At 49.4% G+C, this 27,317-nt stretch overlaps 1 protein-coding gene across 1 annotated transcript in view; it reads right to left on the bottom strand.

The window, feature by feature from the left end:
* Positions 1–303: 303 nt before the first annotated feature.
* Positions 304–27,317, bottom strand: part of ITGB5 (integrin subunit beta 5) — a 64,297-nt gene continuing 37,283 nt past the window's right edge. Inside the window, exons 10-15 of the mRNA XM_040604175.1 lie at positions 25,424–25,853; positions 7,190–7,412; positions 6,385–6,488; positions 2,777–2,893; positions 1,444–1,610; positions 304–887 (exon numbers count right to left, since the gene is read on the bottom strand). Coding sequence (XP_040460109.1) covers positions 792–887; positions 1,444–1,610; positions 2,777–2,893; positions 6,385–6,488; positions 7,190–7,412; positions 25,424–25,853 — 1,137 coding nt within the window. The 3' untranslated portion in view covers positions 304–791. The remainder of the gene's footprint in view (positions 888–1,443; positions 1,611–2,776; positions 2,894–6,384; positions 6,489–7,189; positions 7,413–25,423; positions 25,854–27,317) is intronic.

Raw genomic sequence — 27,317 nt, 5'->3', positions numbered from 1 at the left:
TTTCCTCAGCCTCAACTCCCACTTCCCTTGGGCTCCTACCAGTTTCCCATCTGTTTAACGCTGCTGGCATGGAGCAGGAGCTCCCTATGGCACTCCCCGCCCTGGGTCAACACCAAGGTATTAAATCAACATACCTTCTGCGCAGGCACTGCGGCTCCAGCTCCTATTTTTATAGCCATGCTTTGACCGATAAGGCTCCATTAATAAATCAATCAGGCAGCACCACTGTTGCTTGCAGGAGCAAGCCCCGGTTTTGGTGAGGGGCTCAACAAGGAAACAATGAACTCTACTCACAGCATCATATATGCACAATAGTTTTATTTTGTTTTTTATATAAAAAAATTCCTAAAGACTGCAGAACTCTTGGATCCTAATTTCTTACACAAATGCTTCCAACACCCTCTTCTTATTAAACTAATTCCCCCCTAACAACTTGTGATGGTGTGGGTTCCCCTGATTCTTGACCTAGTCCCCCTTTCTAATGGGATATGTCTAAAGCTGCAATATGGCACTTGGTTGACTTAGTTGGCAGGTTTAATATATCCAGAAAGCTGGGGTACGGAGTCGCACACGGCTCAGAGTCCATCAGCACGGGTGGGGAGCCTGCCTTTGTGTCCATGCCTCCAGAATGAACCAGACTTTTCTCCTTACTGTGCAAATAAAAGGCTTTGGTCATCGACCAGTCCTGTCATAAGGGATTCTCACCCCTGAAGAGGATCCCATCTTCAAGTGGGGAGGCAGCATGTACAGTCAAGCAATTGTCCACAGCAGTCTCAGGCACTGGGACCCCCTCAGTCAACAGTACCGTTGTAAGACTTGTTGAGCTTGTTGAACGTGAACTCTACGTTATGCGTGGAAATAGGCTTTCGGTAGAGAGGATTGGATGCCTTTGGAGAAATGAGCAGAGACAAAGAACAAACGTCAGGAACAAAGTCCATGTCATGGTGAAAAAGTGTATAAACTCCCCTTCCCGTGCCAATTAATTTGGAGATACTGCTACACTTGGCTTTGACTGAAATGTGCATTCAGATCCAAAGCAGTGGTGTTTGTCCATCAGGACAAACTGCAGGCACAGGTGATGCCCTCAAATGCTGAGCAACCCCACCTAAAGCATCCTGGAAGGTCCCCCTCATAGAGCTGACCAATCTGTCTGCCACCACAGTGAGGGCTTGGTCCCCACTCCCCTACCTCCTTCAGCCCTCCCGCACTACTGGGAAACACAAAGGCTGGGCATAATTTTGGTATTGTAACTTGCCAAGGGGAAGGCCAGTGTGATGCGCCGAACCCTGGAGCCCTGCCGCGAGATACTGCAGGGCACAGGCAACCACATCCCTCACACCTGCCACCCTTCTCCATCACTACAGAGCTGTTTACTGCTGGCCCATCCCGATAACTGCCCCCCTCCCCCCGCCCCCATCAGCAGCACCCTTGCCCTGGGCTCACCATTTCATATCTGGCCCGGGAACGTTCACTCTGGAATCGGTCGAACTCCCGTCTGTCATGAATGGTGACAAGCAGCTTCCAGAGCGCCAGCAGGATGATGCCGATCAGCACTACACTGCCGATCACTGCCAGCACGATTGTCACAGCGCTGGGGGCTGAGCTGCATGCTGGTAACAGTGGGGAGAAAGTAATTAGCTGTGATGTGAGTGTATCCCAGATCAGGATACCAGGACATAAAGACTTGGACCACAGCCACTGAGCAAGTGACCTCAGGGCAGTGCTAGCAGCAGTGACTAAATTAAAAAAAGCAACAGTCCTCTCTGAAGCCAAAGGGTTTTTTTCTATTAAATAAATTCCTGGCTAGAGGCAGGTCAAAGGCACAGGTCTCATGGACGTCACTGGAGCCAGGATATCACATAGTGCTTGAGGGGAAGAGCAGTGCTGCAGTGCCACCATCCAACAGTGGCGCTGGCTTTAATGCAGGTGACCCATGTAGGACACAGAGGGTTAAGGTGCCTCTGGCAAAAGCCACCTCAGCTTCTGGCCCACATGGAGACAGGTGATCACTAGGAACTTTAAATAAGTATATTAACTGTTGGCTAACCAACTGGTCTTTCAATTAAGTGCAAGCTGCAGCACAAATAAAATAGAACGTGCGATATCTCAGACTTTCCCATACCGGCCTGTGCCTTGGAGGAGCAGAGCAGATTGCGAGAAGCTACTGTTGAGTGCTCGCCCGCTTGTCCTACAACACCATGTGGGGGTTTTCTGTGAGAAACTGCATTGCACGTGGTTAAAATAATGCTGAGAAGCACAGCTGTCTGAAACGGCCTGGGGAGGGGAGCAAGGGCACACAACCCTTACACCGCCTGGACCAGAGCTAGCTCCTTGGCAATGCAGAAATCCATAGGTGATGTGGGCTTTCCTAACATCCTGACCTAACCAACAGCAGCACCAGGTGCTCTCTTCTGATATTTTGCTCCCAGTGGCTGTATCTCCAAATCAGTACACGGCATGCTTTTTACTACATAAATAGGCTGGATTAATTTCAGCATCCCAAGCTGGCAGAAATCTCTGCAGCCACTTGCTAGCAATGCTGGTGGCTCAGGTGCATGTTTCACTCTGAATCCTTTTTACTAAGTTGGGAGCATTTGGGGCTGGGATACAGCACTGTAAACCACTTCGTTTTAAATCATCCTGGTTCATCTGCTCATGCATGCCCTCGTACAGGCAGTGGAGCCAGCCTTTCTGCAACCCACCAGGTTCCCCAGCAGCCTGTCACCTCTCCTGAGGCAGCCTGTGCTATTAAAAGGAAACCCAAGGGAGAGCCAACCTGGCTCTTTGAGGACGGTGAGGTTGGATTTCCCACTGGCAAGCTCTGAGTAGGTGAACTTCATGACGCAGTTGTTCACTGGGTAGGCGCAGAGGATCGTGTTGGGGTCATCCGTTTCTGAAACGAGATACAGAGTCACGGAGTTTCATTTCGGTTTTTTTGTATTTTAAAAATTCCTAAAGATTGCAGAACTTTTGTATCCCAATTTCTTACAGAAATGCTTCCAATGCCCTCTTCTTATTAAGCTAATTCCCCTCTAACAACTTGCAATGGTGTGGGTTCCCCTGATTTTGAACTAGTCACCCTTTCTAACGGGGTGTGCCTAAAGCTGCAATATGGCACTTGGTTGAATTAGTTGACAGGTTTCATATTAGGAATTAGCACAATTCTCCTCTGCAAGCTGAACAGACCTTCCCACTGGCGGCTGGGAGTGGAGGAACGGGGAGCAAGCCTGGAAAGCGGCACAGTTTGATCACGATCCCTGCAAATTGTAACCGAGCAGTGCCCAGACTTACTGCTGGAGAAAACGTGGCACTCGGCAAACGCTGCATGGCAAACACACAACCTCACACATACACACATTCTTCCTTCACACAAGTCTGCTTTGGCAATAAATGCCATTTTCTTCTTATTTTGTTAAATTTCTTGAAGAGTGGAAGCTGAGGAGAAAGCAAGAGGCAGAGACTCAGCCTGTGAGGACAGGGGCAGGGCCAGCAGCAGCAGCGGCCCACGGCTGGCTCCTGCTCCAGCTGTGCCGAGCAGCTCCAGCTCCGGAAACAGCTGAGAAGTTTGTTTTTAAAGAGTGAGATAGAAGAGGAAAATGGGAGAGGAGGGGGAAGGGAGGAGTTGGCTGGGGAGGAGGCTGCGGAGATGGGGGAGTTGCAAGAAATGAGACTACTTGATTCTCACGGCCATCCGGGTGCTGTTTGTTTGCCTGTTCTACACACCGTGCTCTGGTCACTATTAGAGGCTTCCTGGGGAAGGCCGCTTCACAAAAGCAATGGAAAAGTTTCAGCAAAGCCGTCATCTGGGGTTTGCAGCTCTAGCTTTCAGGGGTGATTTCAGCAGAGCCACTGCCCTGCATGGTGCAGCCTTGGGGTGTCCCTGCGGCAGAGATGGTGCCTGGAGCGAGATGGGGCAACACCTCCGGCCATGCCAGGTAGCTCTGCAGGAGCACATCTCTGCGGGCCTGCTGGGGCTCAGAGTTTCAAGGGAGGGGAAGGGATCTGGGCACCTGGCAAAGATATGACCTTGGCTTAGGCACCTGGAAAATGCTTCCCCCAGCTCTCCTCCTCACTTGTATGTGTGCCTGTCATGCTGAAAAATGATCGTCTTGATGACCACTGCTACTCCAGCCCCTTATCTCTCTCTTGTCTGTTTGTCTTTCATTTCAATGCCTTTGACCTGCTTTCAGCAGAAAGATTAATACTCTCCATTTCAACAGCTCTGAGCCCAGATACAACTGCCCCTCAGGTGAGTCCTGACGGGGTTCCTGGTGTGGACAAACCTCAGCTGTTCCTACCTTGGGACAAAAAAACCTGCTCTACCTGCAAGTGGTATCAAAGGCAGGGCTAGAGAAGTGCTGGTTGTTACAAACCAAAATACTAATTATATTAATATAGATAAAACTTCCCCGTTTCTTGACTAATGCCCTTCTGACTTTAGCAGCAAATCTTAGCTCCTCCAAGCCCAGCTGCTCTCAGTCCTGTCCTTGCACCATTATTAGAGTCATTATAGTCTTGATAGTAATGATCTCTGTTGGTCTTTACTAGGTTTCAGAGACCAGATGCCCACAGTGAGGTGTGATGGCCCCATGGACCTTTCAGGTCCACTGACGTGTGCTGTTGGCAGGTTCTGCTCAGCACTGGACATGTCATGCTTCTCTCATGTTGAAAGCTCCTCTCTGGAACCATCAGGAATGGAAATGTAATATTGCAGAAGTGAAGAAGATCCTGCAGAGTACAATTCAAGTCATAGAAGCTTCCCAAAAAGCATAATTCTGTTTCATGAATCCAACGACAGGTGCCTCTGCTCTACAAAGCTTTGGCTGCTTCATACCCAGTCCCAAAAGACACTTGGGATCTTCCAGGGTATGCTCATTGTAACTCAGTACTTAAGAAGGTCCCATCCTTCACTGCCAGGAAAATGCAGACCTATGCCTTCTGTGACAAATACCAGCGTTTGGCCTCAGCAGGGACTGTTAACAAGTGCTGCATAACACAAAAGCACCTGAGGACCAGGAGTTGCCTGAGTCTGCCTGTGAAGAAGTCTGTAGTCTCCAAGGACTTTCACTAGGAATATTTTGTTTTACCTTTTTCTCTAGCAGCACAGATCTCCAAGCTGCAGAGTGACCTGAGCTCCCAAGAGCTCAGCATCCTCCATAACCTGACAACAGCATTTCAACAGAAGAATAAGCATAATTCCCAAAAAAGGTCTTAAAACAGAAATCTGGCTGTGGTTCTTTCTGAAAACCATGCAAGGGCTTGGAAAACCCCAGCCCAGCCTCACCTCCCTGGGTGCAGTGAGCACAAAAGCTGGCTTTGGCATGGCACAACACCCAAGCAAAAGAGTGGTGCTTTAGTACCCGGTATTTGCTGGCTCCTAAGAAACACAGGCCAACCAGGCATCAGAAAGGAACTTGGTGTGGTTTGGAAGTGCCTTGTAACCTCTCACAGTGTGCCGGTGTAGGTGCAGTCCCTGCTAAACTGCAGGGAGGATGGAGAGAACAAGAGCAAGGCTCCCAAAGGGAAAAGCAGGGAACCCCACTGGTGGTAATTTAAAAGCTAGACACTGGATGTGAGAAGAGTCAATGGGAAAAACATTGCCTGCAGACAGCTTGGCAGGAAGGGAGAGAAAGGGTGAGCAAGGTAGAGCACTTCTATAAACTATGGGGAGAGGAGGAAATGTCAGATGTGGACAGTAACTTATCCCTGCTTGATCTCCATCCCTCCCCCCAAGCAGTATTGCTAAGGCCAAGGTCAGGATTGCAATTAAAGCTGTCATAAGTTTGGATCCCCTCTGCTCCCCTAAATAACAACCAGGGACTCCCAGAATGGAGCTTCAAAAGAAAGGAAGAAAGTCATCTGCTGAAGGACACACATGTGGGGTGACCTCCAGAAGAGGATACAAAGGGCAGGAGAGGAGCTTGCCAGGGGACTGCTAGCAGTCAGTTTCGCTAAAGCAGAACTCATCATCTCCAGAACAGCTTTGCTTTCTTCTTCTTCCTTTGCTCGCTTCTTCCAAGATGAATTCTCAGAAGATTAGAGAATGCCTTTTTGGGTGATATGTTGTCATTTTGCACTCTCTCACAGCTCATCATCTACTGTCTCATCTGATCTCGTCCCACTCTTTGCTCCTTGCTTTGGCAGTATTGGAGAGCTGTGGTAAGAAGTTACTTAAAATCAAAGGGTTTTTTTACTTCAGCACAGCTTACAACCCAGACAGAGGGTCACACATACCACATATACACGCTACATACACACATATGTTTCTAAATACCAGGTGTTCCCTAAGGCTTTCTTTACAGATATGTCTTGGTCTGGTTAAGAGGAGTTCAACACCACAGTCACTGGCTCCCACCGTGCGCAGTCCTGCTGCTGCTTACTTACCGAGAACATCCACCGTGGTGATGATCTCATCCTTGCAGTGCTTTTGGCAGGTTTGGTTATCAGCCAGTCTTCCTGAGTTAAACAGCTTGCATTCAATGCAGTCCCTGCAGAAAGACACACGGAGGGAAAGATTAAGCACCCATCAGAAACCACGTGAACACAGAGATTCACCCCTCGGAAAGGGACTCCCTGGGTGTTGGGCTGGAGGCTGCACATCAGCACCACAAGGAAAGAGCAACTTCAGGGCCAAACATCTCCATCTCAAGGATGGATTTATTCTAGCAGTGGATTCAATGAAGGTGCAGAACAGCTGGCAGGTTTGGGGTGCATTTGCCCTTTGGATGTCAGGAGCTGCACATCAGCTACTGCAAAATCCATCCTGCCTGAGATCAGGGCAGACAGCATTGCTGTTCCATGCCAGACTGAGGCTGATGCCGAGGGCACCTCCACAGCTGCAAGTCAGGCAGTCATCCCCATCCTCCCCTCCTCTGCAGCTTGTAGCTCTCTGGGCCCAGATGTTTGCAGCTCAGGCTGCAGCAGAACTGAGGTTGCCAGGCTTTCCTGCAGCGCAGGATAGTGCTGGAAACCAACAGGGACACAAACCTCCAAACCTCTATGAGGACTTGGGCAGCAACACTTGTTGCTCCTCTACCTGGGATACTCTCATGTAGCTTATCGTGGGCTCTGAGCAGCGTAGGCTTGCCTGGGGCTAATCACCCCTGCCCTCAGCTGAAAAGTCTCCCAGAAACCAAAGAGCTGCCCTTCCCACCAGTGAGAAGCCCCTCCTGAACCCCTCCGTGAGTACCTTTTAGTGCTACAGACACCTGGGCAGGTGGGACACTTCTCACACGTCTCTCCAAAAGCCCCCGGCTCGGTGCACTGACACTTCCCACAGATGCAGGTGCCCCTGCCGCTGCACATCTGCCCGTCACTGGAAACACAGCTGTCTGTCTCGGTGGAGCAGTTGCAGTTGTCCCCGATGTAACCGGCATGGCACTTGCACTCCCCGCAGTGACATTCTCCATGGCCTGGAGGCAAGAGCAGGGAGGAGGTGTCAGCAGCATCCTGGGCCACCGCCCGGCACTGTGGCTGCCCCTGCACAGGGGGGATGAGCAGCCCAGCAGGAAAAGCTGCCAGAGAGACCTTACTTGGCAGAGTAACAAAGAGATGGCAATGGAAAACACCTAGATATCAAATTAGTATCTATATTTAGCAGCAAAAAATACCGGTTTACAGCTCCCCCAACTTCCCTCTACAGTCACTCAAGACAAATGGGCACCTCTCCCTTCCTAGGTGGGACCAGGTGGCCAGAACAGGGTCAAAAACTGCCCTTGGGAGGTACTAGCAGTGATGGTGACCATGGGGAGAACAGGGCAGTTCCCCTTGAGCAGACACAGCCCGCAGCTGGGCAAGGTGACTTTCACCCCAGGTCCATGCCAGGAATAACCACCTACCAACCACTGTAGCGCCCAAACACCATTAGCTGGCTGAGACCACATGCTCCATCCAGGCGTCAAGCTTGTTACCCTCTTATTTTCCTCTTTCTGGATGAGGGTTCCCAAGCATCCCCCTGTTTTCAAGGTACCCTTTCAGACCCTCCTGGCGCACCCCCATTCAGCGCTTGACAACAGCAAAGAGAACAGCCGAGAGCACATTTCAGCAGAGTGCTGCCACACGCCTTGCTTACTGCAGAGTGAATATTCCCCACGCCTGCCTCCTGGTGCCCACCCCTGCGCACCTGGGCCTTGCACGGCACTGCGCCTCCCACCCCTGCAGGAGATGAGCAGCATCTCTGTCATTCACACCCCGGTGCTTCCTAAGCATTGCTTGGCTTCACTTGTGTGCCCACCTGAAGGCTGTGGCTGTGCTAGGAGGGTCGTGGCTAGTCTAGTACCGTGATTTCCACTGCCACTACAGTACCAGAAGTATTCAGGCTGATGAAGGGTCTCCGACAGCAGCATTTTGAAATGTGCTTCTCCAACCAGATGTGTCCATCTCAGAGGCATGGCACTGGGTGGACAAATACTTCAGGGCACCAGAGGATGTGGCAGTTGATGTGATCTCCCTGCTAAGCCCGTGAACCAGCCAAGGAGGCAGCACAGCCGGACTGCGACCAGTTTTCTTCTCAGTCTTGCTACAGCATCAGATTTTCCTGGCAGAGCTGCTGCGCCATAGCGGGTGGCCCAAGCCTAGCCTTCTCCAGGCCACACCACTCAACAAGGAGTATTCCCCTCCACACTTCCCTGCCCACTGTGGACCCTGAGCTCTGGAGATCAGTATTACTGCTGAGCCCTCAAAACGGTGTAAAAGAGGGGGATCCTGTGAGAGCTTCCACGTTTACTGGGCTGGCTGGAGTTTTGTATGAGTTAGTCTCTTATTTCTCTGTCTGAATCGAGAGATACGAAGATGGGAATGGAACAGTGCTTCCTTGCTGGTTTTGAGCGCAGGGTTTAGAAGCAAAAAGCCTAGCAGGTCAACCATTTCATAAGGTCTTTCTACCCTTCTTTACTAATAGTTTTGCTTAAGAAGTACTCCCCAAAACCTTAAAATGCCTTCACAAATTATTAAATTAATAAGCACAATCTCCTGTGTCCAAGCGAGACCTCTACATTCCAGCCAGTACCAGGAAGGTTGCTGGGACCAGCTGAACCTCCCCCCAGGGGCAGCTCGCAGCAGAGATGGATGAAGAACCCGATCCAGTGAGGGCACTCCTTTACTGAAGCATCCCCTTGCAGCCGTGGGGTTTAGCCGTGGGCTGAGAAAGTCAACAGACTTTAAGGCTTTCATTGACGGTAAGTGGAGTGGCTGGCTGCTGGGCATCTGATTTCACAAAGGCATCCATCAGCTTGCTGGAAATACTGCTTGAATTCCTCCTTGGTCAGTCCCTAGGAGAAGGGATGCCTTTGAAGATATAGTTTATAGAGCTGAGGGATTTGTATCTTGGGCTCATCAGCAACCTAATTACAGCTCAGCTTTCCCACTGGAAACAGCCTCAAGCACCTCAGACGAGATAAATTACATACACGCTCCTTTCATCGGCACAAAACTACTAATCTCCATGCCTCTCCCACCACTCCAAAATTACCAGAGAGGCTGTGGATTGTCAAGCTATATTCCTTGCCAAAAGTCATGGCAGCACCTTCTGTTTTACTAGGCATCTTCTAAGTCCCAGCACATCACAAGTTGCCCCCCTTCAGCCTCTTTTGCATTCCCACCATTTGCTTTGGATCCAGCCTGCAAACTAAACATTACTAGACAGAGGAGATTATGTTTACAAGATCTCTAGAGGTGACCTCCTTCCCTGCCTACATCTGATGGAGACTAAAAATCCCTTGCTCTGTTTGCCTTCATGACGACAGCCTCGCCCTTTCCCCAGACACATCCATCCAGGCAGGTTTAGTTGGCCCCTTCCCTTCAAAGCTGATTTTGAGCCCGTGGACACAAGCAAATCAAATAGAGTGGCTGGCTTATATTCACAATTAATACAGGCAATCAGGCTCTCACACACAGCAAGTTTCGTGCCTCCCTGGTAATGCATGTGTCCAAATCAGCTGTAAATCATCGTTTTCTTAAACAGGCACTATTTCAAGGAATCCAAAGCAGCCGGCATTAGGAATTCGTGTAAATATTCTCATGCCTGAATTTAAGCTGTGAGGGTGAATGGAAGAAAGCCAACTGCATTCATACTGCCCCATGGTCCCGATCTGGGTGGGAGTCACTCCCTGCTCTTGGGCAGAGGGGTAGAGCCCCTGTATCATCAACCTTACCTCAGTCCTCCTAGGACACTACAGAGCCCAGCACGAGATGTGAATCCACTGGAGATCTGTCCCTGGACCATAAAATGGTTCAGTTTTTAAAACAGTCAGTGCCAGGCCAGTATAGCAGGCTAGAAAGACTGACATCCCTTCCAGCCCCCAGCAGGCTGGGGATGGAGCCTGGAATTACTGTCCCAGGGAAGGGAAACAGCTATTTCCAAACAATTCATCCTATTAAACCACTGCAACTGGAAGGCTTAAGGAACAGCATCTTAAAGCAAGCAGTTGTAGTTATTAAAGGGGATGAAGAGAAAGCCCTTGTACATGAGGATGACTAAGTATGGGGTGTGAGCTTAAAATGTTGAAATGTGTTTTCTGCCTTAGCCACACTGGCTCAACATACAAGTCACTGGCTGAAACTCATCATGGGGAATGTGCCAAGAGTGGGAATTTCCATGCTGACCTTTAACAGCAAAGATCTTCACTGCCTGGATCAGCTTGAAAGAGTGGCCACTCCTGCAAGCACCATGAGCTCTACTTCTGGTGCTCTCCATCCATCTCCCACACAGCCTGAAGACTGGAGAAATGCCGTGAGCGGGATACATTTATTTCTCAATGAGTCACTCGACTTCTCAACATCCACCTGGAGCACTGGAGATCGGAATCCACTCCGTCCTCTTGCTCAGGACACAGCCTGAGAGGAGCCCTGAGGCAATGTGGCAGCAAGTCTTTTGGTGATGGTGACCCAGAGCTGAGGCTTGCAACACACAGAGTGCTACCTGGTATTTGTGTATTTTGCAGCAAAATGTGCTGCATGTTTCCAGTCACAGCTATCCTATGGTCACACGCAGTGCTGATGGGGTTAAGCAGTCCCTATGTCATGTAAGACCATGCCTGCAGTAAGCCTTCCACCACTATGTGGATGATGAACCTAGTTTTACTTCCCAGTTTCATTTCCAAGATGAGAACGTGTACTCAGTGAGGGTGTATTTTGAGACATCTCTGCACCAGAAGAAATCTCATGGTGCAGGACATTACCCTGGACTTTAATGCCCTTGAACTCTTTGAGTTTGCATGTTCTCTATTCAAGCTGGTTTGTGAAGCCAAAAGACATTAATTGTGTTCTCCAAACATAACAAGAGATGTTTTCTTCTGTTCTCACCCTTGAAATAAGACGAGCTTAGATGTTTAAAAGATCCAGATCTAGCTGGGAAATGAAATGCTCCCTCTGAATCTGATAACATACTTTCCAGCCATCTCTTGATTGTTGGAGGGGCTAACACGAAACACATGTCAAGGAGGCTGCAGAAACACGCTGGGAGGGTGTAGCAGAGGAAAGCGATGCTTCTGTGGGGGGAGAGCAGTTCCCAGACTAAACCTGTACTAGACTGGGATCCAGCAGGGCAGGAGCCATGGGTGCACCACTGCTTGTAGGCACCCTCTTCCCAAGAAGGCCACCAAGGCGGACCGAGACCTGCAGCCCAGCCAGCCTCTCCATCTCTCTCCCTGCCCTGAAATACATCCCCATCCCACTGCCGTGCCCTGGCTGGGCTGCACGTCTCATGTCACTCAGGCAGCTTTTGGCAGGACAACCAACTGTCCTCGTTTCACCCCAGCCACCTCTGCCTCTCCCCCTGGCTCGGCTGCCCGCCGGGATGACAGCCGCACACCCGATCCCCTCTGCCCTCACCCCAGCGCCGCGCAAACCTGGCCGGGCAGCCTGGCACCGGCGCTGTGTGCCGTGGCTCCGGTCCCTGCGTGGGGCTGTTGCCGGTGAGCAGGAATCAGGATAGCAGCTTCTGGCAGAACCCTCCAGCCTCTGACCTTTCATCCCGGGCTTCCTGACAGCAGGCTGCAAAGGGGGACCCTGCAGTGGCCGAGTGCGTGGTGGGACAGCTTGTGTGCCCTCTGGGATAACTATTTGCCTTGTAGGAATTGCCCCAACCACCACTGCACCAAGAGGTCTGAAAAGCAACGTGCTAAAAGCTCTGTCACTAGGTCTTTTAATAGAACGTAATTTTGCTAAACCCCACTGCTTCTGGTGACCACAAAATTACACAAAAGCACCAGCTTTCTTTTGCAAGAAATAAAAAATGACCCCAGCTTTTACGGAGGGTGAGACAGGGTTTGAAAACAAGCTTCTCCAACACTCATTTTTTTTTTCCCACCTTCTAGAAAATTAAGTTGATATGCCTACCATACACAAAAAAAAAAAAAAAATCCTGATGATTTTTAAGCCAGGTTCTCTGTTTCTGAGCACTTGGGAGGGGAAAGGTCATACTGCATTTTCTTCCTATTAAATCACACCACTTATTTTTGTGCCTCCATGCTCACATCCAGGCTTTGGGTCAGGACCTTCAAAATGCTATGCTTTTGTGATTTTCGGTTACTTGAACCGAAGTTGAAAAAAACCACTGAAACGCCACAGGAAAACCAATTAAGAGAAATAAGTTATGGCAAGAAATTTCCAGATTCCCTGGTGCCATCCCTTTAATGAGCCCTGGCTGCTGTGCCCATCACCCAGAGTCCCAACACAGAAACCACACATTGTTTGTACTCCCTAGGGGTGAATGCACCAAAAACATCTGCTTACGAGAGAAGAAGTCAAACCTGACCAACACAGAGCACTGCCTGAGTGTTGGTTTTGTACCAGACCAGCCAATCTCTCAGCTAAAGCGCTCGACGCCTGCAGGAGAGGCTCCATGAACGGCACATATTGAGTGGGAGGAGGAAGGGCAGCAGAGGCTTTGAACACTTGGAAAATACAGACCTTTCCGTTTGGGAAAGGGCTATGGTAAGACACAGTGCCTGCTTAGGCAAATAAATCATTGACTTCCCCACTAATCGCTTTCCATGACTCAAAGCAGCCGCCACTGCACATCAAGAGGCCAGGCAAGGCGAGGCAGCCTGCCCGCGGCACCGTCCTGCTGCCAGATGGTCAGCACCGGTGGGAAGTCAGGGAACGCTCATGAAATTTTAAATACTGGGGATGGGCTTAGGACCCCTTGCCTGGGGACACTAGTCTGCCAGGGAAACAAGGGTGGCAGGTTGGCAGGAGCAACCCCAACTTCTGGAGCCTATGGAGCATAACAACCTCCTTGTGAAAAGGAGGTTACCATATAAACACAGACACACAAACGTCAAAGGTCCAGTGTTTCTGTGCAAACTGAAATGCACTCGCTGACCACCTCCAGTCACTCCAGAGGAGAGCTTGCCCACACTCACTGATCCACAACGCAATACTGAAACAACAAAACAGACGCTAAGAGGCTAGCGATAAGCAAATAGTGCTTTTCTGTACATTATTTACACCAGACACCATGGGTCTGTACATCTTCCCACTGCATTAATTTCAAAGGTTATTTATATTCTGAAGCACATGGGTTTGGCCAAGAATTGACAAGGCTTTAAATAAGCCTGTATTTCAATAATAGTGCTGCTTGAGTTCACCAGTCATCAAAAATACCATCACAAATGCAGACTAATGAAACCAAAGTTGAAGGAATAAACACACACCTGAGCTGCTGATTCAGCCTTGGGTACCACAAGCCCCATCACCAGCTCCACATTACTGCCAGCATCCCCCACGTTGCAGCACTGTCATTACAAAAAAAACCCTCAGCCCCCCAGTTTCTCACTCACTTGGGACCTTCTGGGTTAAATAAGCACTGGGCAGGGAAAACAGGGCTTTGGAAACTGCTGTCTCATGAAGGCAGCTGAAAGCAATCCAGGGCAGGCGGATTTCCTGCAGCAGCTCTGGCCAGCCTTTCCTCATTTTCCTTCTCTCTGCTGCAGAAGGGGAGCTGAAATGCAATCACAAGATACTGCTGATGATCCACCAGAAAGCCAAGACGGGCAGTGAGGACTCATTTCCTGAAGGAGATCTAAAGCTGCATTTCTTAAAATAAAGCCTTCCTTTTTTTTTTCTTTTTTTTTTTCTTTTTTTTTTTTTTTTTTGAAGTAAGCTCAGCACTTCACAAATCTCTTGACTTTTGCTTATGTTAGTGCCTCAGCCGAGCCTGCCACACGTGGCCCTTTGGATGGAGACCCAGAGCTGGGAATTGGAGCTTTTAGGTTCTGCTGCTGACTCTGCTACTGATGCAGGGAGCGATACAGGGTGAGGGCTGCTGCCAGATGCTCCCAGAGATGCAGCACTTCAACCCAAGCAGGGGAAACTGGGATGAGTGTGCTGGTTCCCTTAAAGCTGTGGGTCCAAATATCATCCCACCAAACTGGGCACATGCTCATCCTTGTCTTTGTCATCCCTTAAGCACCTGACATGGAAGGCACTGCAGAAACTGCTAATAATTTGTAGTATTCTGTAAGCCAGAGAGGAAGGTAGGGGCGTAGGGGGATATGAATCTTCTGGGTTTTCTCCCTCTTGTGTTTCTATCCAATCCTGTAACTCAAAAAAGTCTCTGTGCCACTGCCCTTTTCTATCAACTTCCATCCCTTCTCATACAGGCATTTATTGGGTGTGAGGGTTTACTGGGTCTGCCATGGAACGCACCAGTGCCTGTTCTACCACAGTGCTCCTCTCTCCAGCCAGCTCTCTGCCCCCCTAACAGATGAGACCTGCTCACAAAACTCCCTCGATGCAGCTCTCCCTGTTTGTTTCCTTTGTCCCCACAAAGCCTGACAAAGAAAACTGCTTGACGAAAACTGGTTTCCATTTGGCTCTCCCAACCCTGTCCAGATACCACCAACACCCATGGGTCCAGGACCAGGAGCTTCTCCCCTACTTACATACTTCTTGGCGCATCTTTTTGCCTAGGTCTGCTTATACAACTCTACATTTAGCCTCCAACTTTTGTCACCGTGAAGACTCCGGAAGATTTAGAAATATGAGGTGACATATGGTGGGCATGCAGTTAGATGAAATGCAGATGAAAGGCTTGAGAAAAGCTATGGTATTGCAACCCTTCCACTGATGTGTGGTGCCTCCAGGAAGGATGAACTTCATCCTCCTGCTCTGGTGCCTGAGCAGGCTCCTACCACCCAAAAAACCTCCAGATTTTTCCTTAAAATAAAACTTGGCTGCAAAACAAATCTGTATCATCACAAATGCTTGAACTCCAGGGGCAAATTCTACAGTTGTCTATCCTTCAAATGAAAAGCAGTGTAATTCCCACCCTGTTGAAGCCCAAGTGGGCTAAATGTCCTTTCAGCTGGACCTTGTTAAGAGGAGTGGGCTCTGGAGCAGAGAGAGATTCTTTCTTTGCAAAATCCATGCTGTGGGAGCCTTGCCCAGTTCTGTGTTTTGATGCAAACACATAATCTGGTGCAAGTTCACCAAAGGTCCATGGTTTTGGAACAGATTCCTCCCTTCCCAAGGAAGCTGAAAGAAGTCAGAATCTCATTCAAAGTAAGACAAAAAAAAAAAAAAGAGAGAGAAAGAAAGAATGAGCCCACAGCCTGTGCTGTACTTTCCTTTCAGCTCAAGTATTTAAATTCAATTTTTCAATCCAAACTAAGCAAAAATCCCAAGTTGTCAGTGCATGTCAACAAGAAATACATACAGAAACCCAGAATTTCACTCACCTGCCAGTCTGAGGCTTTCATCTGCCTCTAAACCCCAAATACAGCATTCATTTCCAAATGTCTATTTCTGTTAATTACTATCATCAGAAGGACCAAATGCAAATGCCAAACTCAGTGAGATGCTGGCCATAAAGGCAGAGCATTTAAGAGAGTTTGTTCTAAGACCATCTTCTCTCATAGGGGAGCAAGCAGACAATGAGCTGTGTTTTCGAAGTTCATCTTGCTTTTATTTGGGAGCTTTCTACTTTTCTGAGATATGGGGTTCCCAGCTGTGGGAGGGGGTGGCTGCAGCTGGATGGGGGGGGTTGGGTACATGCATGCACCATCAGATGACACCTCCAGCTGCAACCCACACGCTGTGCCTCTTTAAGAGCGGAGACCCACAGACAGAGCTCTGGCTCCCATAAATGTTGAAGACGTCACTTCTTTATTCTTGAATTCTGCCCTGGCATTTAATGCCTCATTAGCATGCATTAATGCTTGCAAAAGGTCCGCTCAAGGACAAGGAGAAACCCCAGTGAAAAGAGGCAGGAACAGCAGCGCTCTGTGTGGGTTGGTCCTCCAAGGAGCTGCTGCCAGCTTTGGGGAGAGCTGCAAGACTTTGACAGCAATGAGGGCCCAGGCAGGGGGAAAGGCGGGGTAAGAAAGGGCAGCCTTGCTCCTTCGTGCCAGAAATGGAAACTCTGGCGAAGCAGTACGCGATATGCTGGGGAAAGAAAGTCCAACTCAATTGCTGTTTCAGTGTGAACAACCAACACAAACCCTCAGCATGAGCAAGGTAGGGCAGGCAGGGTATACCTGCTGCCAGAAACACAAAGGATGATGAAGAATAAACACAGCACTGAGCAGAAACATGAATGGAAGTATCATTTGTGTTCCCATGAGAAATCCATGCAAAGATCATAAAATATCTCAAGTTGGAAGGGAACCATAAAGCTCATCGAGTCCAACTCCCAAATAATCAATTAATATTAACAGGCAAAGATGTAACGGTAACGCCTGGTGGTATAATACCTAACACTGAATTCGTTTATTGTGAAAGAAAACCGGAGGAGCCCACACATCAAACACAGAGCATTCTCACTAAGAACCATCCACCTGCACTGAAACGCAACCACCTCTGACCTGAAACACAGCAGCTGCGCTGGGGGACATGGGAGGTTGTTAGCAGAGCAATCAGGGGAGGAACGAGGCATTTTTACATGCTGCAGCTACAAGCACTGGCCAAGCTTTCACAGGTCACGGCCAGCGGGCAAGGGTCACCCTGTGCCATTTGCCCTAGCCCAGCAGCCATTTGAACCCCTTGGGATCTTCAGCCTTTTGAATGGTCACGGAGCAGGACGGGGAGGCGCACGCTCTCAGCAGAGGGGAGCAGCACATGTCTCAGGATTAAATTGGAAAGAGAACAGAAACCACTGTTAAAGGGGAAAAGATAAATTCAGAGAAGAAGCAGAAGAGAGAGATTGGGGAAGGATGGAAATTATGCCAATCCAGGGGGAAGTGGCTGGGAGGTTTCAGGAGCCTCCCAAGAACCAGAGATACAAAGAAAAACACGCGCTGAGTCACCCCCACTCCTCCAAAAGGCCACCGAAGATTTGCATGCCAGGCAAATAGTGACTTCATGAAGATCAAATTTGGGATGCAGACACCTCCCACCCAGCTCTCAGCCCCTCTCTGCACTGGGGCTATCAGCCACAGCTCTTGGAGATGAGCACACCCAGAACCACATGGGACACGATGATGAATTTGGTAGCTTAAGACAGAGAGACCTCAAAGCCACCTGCAAGGAGTGAAGGAGCTGTCGGGAGTGAGAAGCTGGCTGCAGAGACTCCAGTGAGACAGCATTAAGGACAGGTCTCTTCCGAGGCGGTGGTTTATGGAGTGCCTGTCTCTCTTGGCTTAGGGCTGCCAAGAGGAGGGAACATGTGCCCCAGCCAAAGCCCATCGACGCGACCTAGAAAGCCTGCACTGGCAGAGGTCGTGTTTTAAATAAAAATCCTCCCTGGCTTCTCTGTTACGAAAACCAAGCAATTCATTAACACATGGTGACAGATACCAATGGTCAGCAGTAACACCCCAACAAGGTGCAAGTGCCTCCATTTCCCTGCCTGGCTCCAGCCCTCCAAAATAATAGTGATAGATGCTCAGGATGCCCTTTGCTTGCAAGGAGAATTGAAACACTGCTGAAGAGGTATGCGAACAACAGCCAGCCACCTTCACAGCTCCTGGGGAGTCTCCACCCTTTCAAATTATCTGGGAGCCAGGGGCTGAGCATCCCTGCTTCCCATCATAGAAGGTGCCACCCCAGCGTAGGGTACAATGCAAGCATGAGGCACTGTGGGCTGACTACAGCAAGTAAGAACCTCCAGTACACATCCCTGTGGTTTCTCATCCTCTTCACATTGTGTAAAGAGCAGAGAATTTCTCAATTACATTCCCCATTAAAGGCTGAGAGGTTTCAAGTGTTTGCTTTCAGAGCTCACAGCCCCCAAGCCAAGCACTGCCAGACCCAGCCTTTTGGGAAGGCACCATGGGAAGCAGTCCGGGATGATCCCAGCTCCTGTCACCGTAGTGAGACCTGAAAGCCAGCATCCTACGTGTGACAGCAGCAGAAGGCTCCTCCACAGTTCCTTCCCTGCCTATGGAAACATTTTCCAAATCACTGTGTGAGCAATCATGCTCTGCCTCCCCAAAATGTTGCAATGGCACAGCAGATCCCACACGTTATGGAAGGTCAAGCATGAATGCAGGAATATCAACAACTGACATCAGAAAAGATCTAGTTTAAACAAATGTGTTAGGGAAATAAAAAAGGCAAAAAAAACCCATCAAAAAAATAAGAGAGTAATTTTTCCTGATTTGCGGCTCAGCTGTCATTTGTCTGCACAACATCAGACACAGAGCCAAAAAAACCCTGCTTGTCTGCAGGGCAAGAGCAGCATCGGTCTGAGCAGGGTCAAGGCGAATTCAGTTGCCTGACTCCATCACAGCCCCCAGCCCTGCCTGCCCCAGCTGACCTGGACATTACATAGCATTAGGCTGACCCACAGCGTGGGAGTAAATGGAGATGACCTAAACCTTACATCTTTTTACACTAATCCACATGATTAAAGTAAGCATAACATGCCCAGCTTCCCAGTTTAACCCCGAAAAAGGAAGAGGACAGCAGAGGTCCCCCATTTGATTTGTTCCTCAGTATATGTTTGCAGTCTATTCTTGTTGCAGCCAAAATGTTTCACAGGTGGAGGGGAGATGTAAGCTGGAGAGGGGATGCCCATCCAGCAGCAACACCAGGCCCAGGCTCCCCCACCTCAGTTCCTCACTGCTATGGGACACAGCAAGTCAGAGGTTTATTTTTTCTTATTGTTCAGGGGGATTCTTTTGTTTTATGCCATGCAAACATCTCGGGGCAAGGACTTTGGCTGAGCAGTTTCTGCAGGCAATAAAAGCCAAGGCCAAACAGGAATGCAGCAAGGACAAAGGCTTTTTGGAAGCTCTAGGATAAACATGCAGCCTGACTGAGTCTTGACCACATCTTAAAAGTGAGATGTTACTGCAGTGCCATCTCTTCATTACTTATTCTGGCCATAAGGTCCCCCTGGGCTACCCAGTGGCTCAGTAGGCAGGAGACCCCAAGATGCCTGAAACCAGGTTTGCTGGCTGCTAAGAAGGAGCGATAGGCACCCTGTGCCCCACGCAGCATGACAGCACTTACATACCCCTCTGTTTTCTAGCTCAACCTCAGCTGGTTTTTTAGCTCCCTGACCTTCAGTGGGGAAAAAAGAGACACAGTAGTCCTATAACCCACCGTAATGGAAAAGGGTTTCAGCTCAGAGAACTTTACTAGGTTCAGCTCACCCCAGAACACCCTCCCCATGCTGTCAGCCCTGACAGCACATGCAGCTGCTGCCTGCCCCCCGCCCCGCCAAGCCCCCCACCTGCTGCTAATAACTGGGACCACTAACAAAGTGGTGGTTTGCACCACAAGGTTGCATCATGGTGATGCAAGCTGACACTGCATCCTCTGTCACCAAAATAAGCCTCAGAGATGCTGGTAGACATGTGCTCCCCATCCTCCTCCAGCCTGGGGAGCAGAACAGGATTGACCTAAGGAACAGCCACCCTAGAGACGGAGCCGCATCTCCTCCATAACTGCATGGCTCACGGCTGCACAAGCACTTAGCAACAACCAAAGGATTATTTTTAACCTCCACATCTCACAAGGTTATTTCATCTCTCCTCTTCAGGTCCTGTTTTGCTAGGCAGTGCTCAGATTCCACCTTTTCAGAGAAACTATATAAAAAGCCCCAAAATCAAAAACCTAAAGATAACAAGAATTGACATGACTTAAAAGAAAACATTGCAGATGTGGTTTTGTCTCCGTTCCCTATTCTCTTTTATGCCGCAGGCAACCCTCTTCCCTTCTGGCTACAGCTACATTTGCTTTAATGCCACCACCGCCTTGGCACGGGCAAGGCAGTGGGCACAAGCAAGCTCCTCTTCCTTCCCAAACCACGCTCAACCCATCAGCTGCACCTCAGAAGTTAATAAATCAAATACTACCCATTTCTTTCTTAACAGCAACTTCTGGTAAAAGCTTACCCACTAGGCATTTAGAGAATTAAGGCAAGGAAAAAAAAGGGTTAAATCTGGATCACCTTTATTCCCACACCTGAGCTTTCAGATGCACACCAGCATCCTCTGTCCAGGCACTACCACTGGGTAGGTGAAAAATAACTACAAAAGTAAGGGTGGAAAAAAGTCTGTTTCCATAAGATATGTCCATGGGCACAATGCTTTGTAACAGACCCAGCCAGAAACCCCAGGGTGAGGATACCAGTGGTGCCATCAAACTGGAGCACTGCTTTCAGTGCACAGGGCCCTGTTGCACAAAACTAGGAACTGCCACGCTGGCGCCAGAGCCATCACCCCCATCTTCCCCACAGACCTCCCGAAAACACAGTGACACTGAGCACCGCTACGGCGCCTGGGACAGGGAATGCCAAAACCAAATTGCAGAAACAGGAGTGAGATTTCTAATTTGAGGTTGTTAAACAGAAAAGCCTTACCTCACTGGGCCCTAGTACAGGCTAAAACCTCACAGTGCTTCCCCATTTCACAAAACCAAGAAAGGGAAGCGTTCAGAAATAAATACTGGGGACTTGTGTGTCCTTAGCAGTTTTTGAAGTGGTTATTGCAGGGCACCTGGAGTTGTGCTGCATGTAGCTTAGCTGTTCTGTGCGAAATAAGCCACAGACTTTCAATGAGCTGTCACTTCTTAAATCCCATTTCAGAAGCAATTCTGGCACTTGCACGTATTTGCAAATGTGACACCCAATGCCTTATTGCTGACGCAAGCTTTTCATGTCACTAGAAGCCCTGTACCGGCAAGCGAGACCAGACTCCCAGCTCCTATGCGCGGAGGCATCGCCATCTCACTGTGCTTTAGCCAGCCATGACCTTTAGTCATCTCTAACCAATAAAGACACTTGCAGATGCTTAAGAGCTAGAGAGAAGTTGCAGGGCTTGATTTACAATTGCAAAGCATTTATAAATCTGATTTATTATCTAATTCTAAAAACACAAAGAGAAACCACAAAAGACCTGATCCCACAAAACTGCACTACCAGCAGTGGCTGTGTTGCTCAGGCAGCGTGGACTTTCAAGATGAGATCCTTTCTGTTTTAGGGGGTGAAACAGCTTGCAGCATGGCAAGTGCTCTTTACTTACACCTCAGTAGCAATGCTCCCGTGCACAGCCACAGTCCTGGGCTGAAAGCACACAAACAACACCCACACAGGGAGTCAAGTAGCAGCAGTGATGGTTAAGGGGGAATTTGCCTAGAAACACCAAAATAAAGATGATGTTGTACTACTCTGCATCTCCCCCTTCCAAGAAAAAAATAGGTCTGCAACACTGGAGCTAATGAAGCTTGGCCTCTGGCGAGCCAGTCTCTCTTCATTAGAGGCAAATGCGTGATGCCCTCACCGGGGCCTCTTCTCCCTCTTGCCACCTAGTTTTATGGGACCTTCAGGAATGCAATTAGTGCCGAGATGTTTCCTCCTTTGTCAAACTGCCTGGCAGACAGCCAAGGGGTTCAAAAGCTGCTGGGCTGTGCAGCCAGCTGCCCCTTCCCGACCCCAGCTGCAGGCAGGAGGGCTCTCTCCCCCTCTCCCACAGCCACCTGCATTTCAGAGTAGAGGACAGAGCGATGCACCAAAGGCTTCAATGTAAGAGGGCAATTTCTCCGTCCAGAGAAAAACTAGGAATGAAGCATTCAGTGGTTCGGGAAGTGACTGCCTGGTTTATTGAAGCACAACGCTGTGGATAACTCAGTTGCATCTCTTTTGGAGCAACAGAACACTTCAGCAAACTATACTCGATGGCCCTTCCAGAAGCTGGATTAACGGTTTGAAACAGCTACTCCGGAGCTGTTACATTGGACTTGGGGAGCAGCAGAACAAACGACACTAAGTGGCATCGACTAGGGATTGGATGCAATCTGAATCAACATTTACGACATGTTATAAATGACTCCTTTCCCCACTCATCTCACAGGTGCAGAAGGCACACAACCTCCCACTTACTGGAATGAAATTCTTGCTTCTCCTTTAGATGATCTCCCACTCAAAATCTGCTACTCCACTTCATGGGGGGCTACAAAAGGACAGAAGCTGTAAACAATACCATCTGCAGTCATCTCTCAAACGCTGACGAAGTGAGGTGCCAATATTTATAAATGGACACAGGACTGAAAACAGTTTTGATGGCCAAAGGACTGAATACCGAGAGAGAAGAAGCTCAAAGTTCATTTCAGACTATTTCAACCCCGCTGTAGCTTCCACCAGGAATATGAGATGCCAGAGCACAATCTGCCACCTGGCCTTATGTCATGGCAGTGGCTTGATGGGGACAGCTTCACTTCAGATCAGCAGGGCCACATACATGCAAAATAGTTTGGACATGAGGACTTTTACTTCTCAGCCTGGAAAACTGTGCTTTGCTCCTCATGCTTCCTCAAACCCCAGGCTCTGTTGGACTGGCTGCTTTCCCACCTGCTCTATCCAGCATGGGCACTCAGAGGTTCATGATACCATCCTGTTCAACAGCTTGGGCAGCCATAAATGCATTTAATGGGGGACATCACAGCCCGTGAGCTAAAAATGAGGTTGGGTTCCTTTGGGGTGAAAACGCTGTTCAAAATGCAATCATCAGAAATGCACAGTGAGAGGCAGTAAGTGCCTTCTACACTACCAGAAGATTCAAACAGTATAAAATAAAGCCCTTGAAAACAGTGATGAGTTCCCCTCAGGGGTCCAAGCCAAGCAACTCCCAAGCACAATCTGCAGCAAAACAACAGCTCCCTACACTCTGCTTTCCTGGTTTCTGCATTTCCTAAAACCTGTTGGTCTCCCCTCATAGTGGGATTCAGCCTGTGAGAGTGGTGGGCACTCGGATGCTGAGGCCTTTCAGAGACAGATATTGTGTCCAGAAGACATAGGGAGGGCAGAGTGTCATTATTCCTCCTCGCAGGAGCAAAAGCAGCAACTGGATCCTGCACGATCACCCCAGAGGTTATCCTGCACCCAAGGCATGACCCAAACTCCCCTGGCCACCAAGTCTACCCATTCTGGTGGACTGAAATGTTCAGTGCTGAGCTAAACACATGGTCTTTTCCAAGAAGGTCCCCATTGTAAGGAAAAAAGAGCACATGTCTGCTGGAAGCCACCATAGGAGAACTGTTTGCTAGGCGCAGCTTTGGGCACAGCACTGTTGTGCGAGCTCAGGCGCATTTGGTAGGCTGGTGAAGGCCAAAATTTCTTGGGCTGACAAAAACACCTCAACATGTTATGTCAGCGGCAGAACGCTTGCTACATCTCAGATTTAGCACTGTAACTGCTGGAACTAAAAAAAAAAAAAAAAAAAAAATCAACAAACCAACAGCAATAGAAATACCAGGAGGCATACGGAGAATCACCCCACCTCACACAGCCAAGCCAGATTCCATCCCACCCCCGGAGCAAAGAGCCAACCCTTTGTTTTATTTCATAGCTATAAAAAGGACTTTTAAATGACTTCAAAAACTCTGGCAAATCCCAAACCAGCTCTGCTGCCCTTCCCAGCACCAGAAGTCCTCCACAGGGACAGAAGAAAGCAGGTGCAACAGAAGACATACAACTTGCTTGCCTATGGAGCAGCAGGGCTCTGGCTCTGCTGATGAAAAGGAAATTTGAGCAAATGGGTGTCCTTCTTTTGCAGTACCAATCACTACACCAGTAACTTCCAGCCTCTCTTTATGTCATCACTGCTCTGCTTGCTAGCAAATTACTCCTTTTGGGTGGGATGATATTAACAGAGCAATATGGACATATGGAGAACCCCCAGACAGCACTGCTCTTAATTACTTCACACCTGAGTTTACGTCTTCCCTCATCTACTTTCCAAAACCTTTTTGCTGCTTGCCCACCCCTCTTTCCACTCCTGCACCAGCAGGGAGAGCCCCAGACCGGGAGGGCTGGGCCAGTCATTGCGGGATGTGGTACTGGCTTTTCTCACTGCTGTGCTGCTGGGAGCCCCAGGGTAGTGCCAAAACCCAAGGTATCGCCTGCCCCATCCTCAGCAGTGCCGACACATTGCTAGCCTGGCTGCAGGAAAATGAGCACAAACATCCCCTACCCACCTAACAACTCCCAAAGAGCCAGAAACTTGCAACCAAAAGGTGCTCCATCACTTACTGCCCAGCTCAGAAACATGCAGGGCAAGATTAACAGCACGGAAAAACTCCACCACTTCCCTGGAGGAAATGTGATCAAATAGCTATTTTTCCAAGCTTACACTTGTTTTGGAAATTTTGTCCAAGATTTTCAGTTAAGGAAATATTTTACTTGCTTGAAAGCAGACAAATTTTAAAGAATCACCTTTTGCTCAGCTCCAACTGAGGGAATTATGTCCAAGGGCTAATCGAGGCAATTACGTGCAAGGTAAATTATGTGAGCTTGGACTGACAAAGAATTAAAGCTACTTTAGCATGCACAGCTAAATAACTCCTCTACTTTTGTTTAAGGAAAGCTGACTGGCTGCATCTTTCCCAGTGAATGACTTGTTTTCCCAATGGGCAGAAAGACCTATATTTAAAATACCTTTAGGAATCTTTAACACAGATTTTCTTTAATAAGTAATAGACTGAAACACAACCTCTCCTTTCACCTGCGCTGCACCAGGGGATCACTTCAAATGGTTCATCTTTAAAAAAAGATTGTTTCTGCCTGTGCAGGGAAGGGTGGCACATCCGGAAGAAATCCAACCAAAAAGCTTCAGAGGACTGAAGGCTGTGCTGGCTTATTCTTTCCTAGGGATATACTTCAGTGTGCAAGAAATGTGCGTAGTTATGTCAAAATAACACCACCAAAAGCCAAGACCCCACTCACCTCCGTGGGACCTGGGCAGAGGACGAGCCTGCAAGAAGAGCGTCTTTCACCCTAACGCTGGAGACTCAGTTCTGATGGGGATAATGCACGTTTTGCTCATTAGCATGGATGCACTTAAACCTCTCCCTCCTTTTTCCATAAGGAAAAGATGGAAAGGGCAGATCCCTCCAGAAATTTCCAGGGCACATTTCGGCAGGCGGGGCAGGCGGCAGCCCCTCGCACACCCTGCACGCACCAGTCCAGCAGCCTTCCCCATTTCAGGGTCATTTTCCCATCCCCACGAAGTGGAGGACATGAGGGAGGAAGGGCTCCTACCTGAGCAGAGGACTCCCTTGTACCTAGCACAGGAGAAGTCATCGCACTCGCAGAAGGGCCCGTAGATGTTTCCAAACTCGCTCTCGTAGCAGAGGCACTGGTTGCAGCTGCACTCCCCTCTCCCGCTGCAGAGGGGCTTGCCCTCGGCCTCCCGGCACATGGCGTGGTGCATGTCCCCACTGGCACCCTCCTCGCACTCGCACCTGGCCCCCAGGTAGCCGGCGTCGCACTCGCATAGCCCACAGGTGTAGGTCCCATTGCCGCTGCACTTGCCGCTGGCTGGGGCGGCGTGGCCAGTGCAGCCGCAGAGGCAGTTGTAGGTCACCGCCACCTCCAGCGTGTCCCGAAAGCCGGCAGGCTTGATGGTGAAGGCGTGGGAGGTGTCCTCAGCAGGGCAGCTCCGCGCCTCCACAGCCACCTCGAAGGAAACCTGGGGGGACAGGTTGAGATGGAAGTTAACACGCATGGCCCCAGAATGGCCATGAAGGGTGTCCCGGGAAGGAAGGCAGGAGGGGAGGGCAAATGTCCTGAGGAAAAGCCATGAAGCAATTCCCTGGAGCTGGGCCATGCTCAGCACATTGACCTTCACTCCCAGGTCTCCAAACCGCACACACACCACCACCCCACCACCCCCAATCACAAGTCTAGTAAGAGCATCTGCAGCTCGGTGCACTAACATCTGACAGTACCACAAGGGGTTTGGCATCCTTAACGTTTTAAAATCCATCAGGGACCGTTGGTTTCTGTGAAGCAGGAAGGCACTTGCCTGTTCCCATGAAATAAGCAGGGCAAAACTCTAGCAAGTAGCTTGGTTTTCATGCTATTAAAAATAATACACTCTGCTGAAATCAAACACTATCAACGATCTAACTAACCAACCATAAGGGCCCAAGGTGCCTACAAGATCATGGATTTAGAAGGTTTTATGGGAATCGTGACCTGCACACAGACATGCATCAGTCACACAGTCCCAGGCTTTCAGCACGCTGCTAACAGGCCATCTTTGGTGGATACTTCTATTAAGACTGGCTTCAGAAGGGTTATACGTCATGATATGGTTATACGTCATGATATGGTTATACGTCATGATATGGTTATACGTCACCCCCCTACTCATTTCCTGTTACTACAATCCAGTGTCCGGGATTTTCTCCTTGGGAAAACCAAGGCTGCCCTATGGCCACTGGCTCGGCCCCCAACTTAATCCGGCTGTATGGTGAGGGTCTCGGGCCCACCAGCGCTGCCTGAAACTGCTGGTTAACAAAGAGGATTAATGTTTTTCCAAGTAAATGAGCCCTTTTCCCAGGCATCAGGAGGGAATGATTTTTCTCTGGAGACATTTGGGGTCACCTTGAGCTCTCACCGCTTGCATCATCCCCCATGCCAAGGGGTGAGTGTGACCACCCCGCTGGGATAGCTGTACCCCCAGGAAACCTCCCTGACCCCCTCCCATTCCCAAGGCCAGAAGCAATTAGGCAACGAGCTCAAATTACAGAGGAGAAGATCAGAAAGCAAGCTAAGGGGATCAAGGTAATCCTGCTCCCTTTCACCCGCTGACACCCACAGCCCCAGGACGAAATGCCAGCAGATTAGGACCCAGTGCCAGCAGTTATCCTCTTTGGGGAAACTTTCTTAGCAGGAGTCAAATCCTGATCCATGTGGAAGTAATGGTGCAGAGAGAAGCTGAACAAGAGAGGATGGAGGAATGCCCCCCCCCCCCCTCCATGATCCTGTGCCACGTCTGCCTGTGCAGGCACCTAAAACGGGGGAGGTACCAGTGGCAGCTCCCTGTGGCACATGCTGCCAAGCAGCTGTACTGCACGAGACCCCCCGGTTTGTGCCAAAGCCGGGAGCTCAGGATCAGCCACCAGATTAACTGCTACCTCAGCGGGCC

The sequence above is a fragment of the Falco naumanni genome, chromosome 8, assembly GCF_017639655.2.
Source record: "Falco naumanni isolate bFalNau1 chromosome 8, bFalNau1.pat, whole genome shotgun sequence".
NCBI classification, from domain to species: Eukaryota; Metazoa; Chordata; class Aves; order Falconiformes; family Falconidae; genus Falco; species Falco naumanni.
The sequence above is the reverse complement of the archived record's forward strand: the minus strand, read 5'-3'. Positions and strand labels throughout refer to the sequence as shown.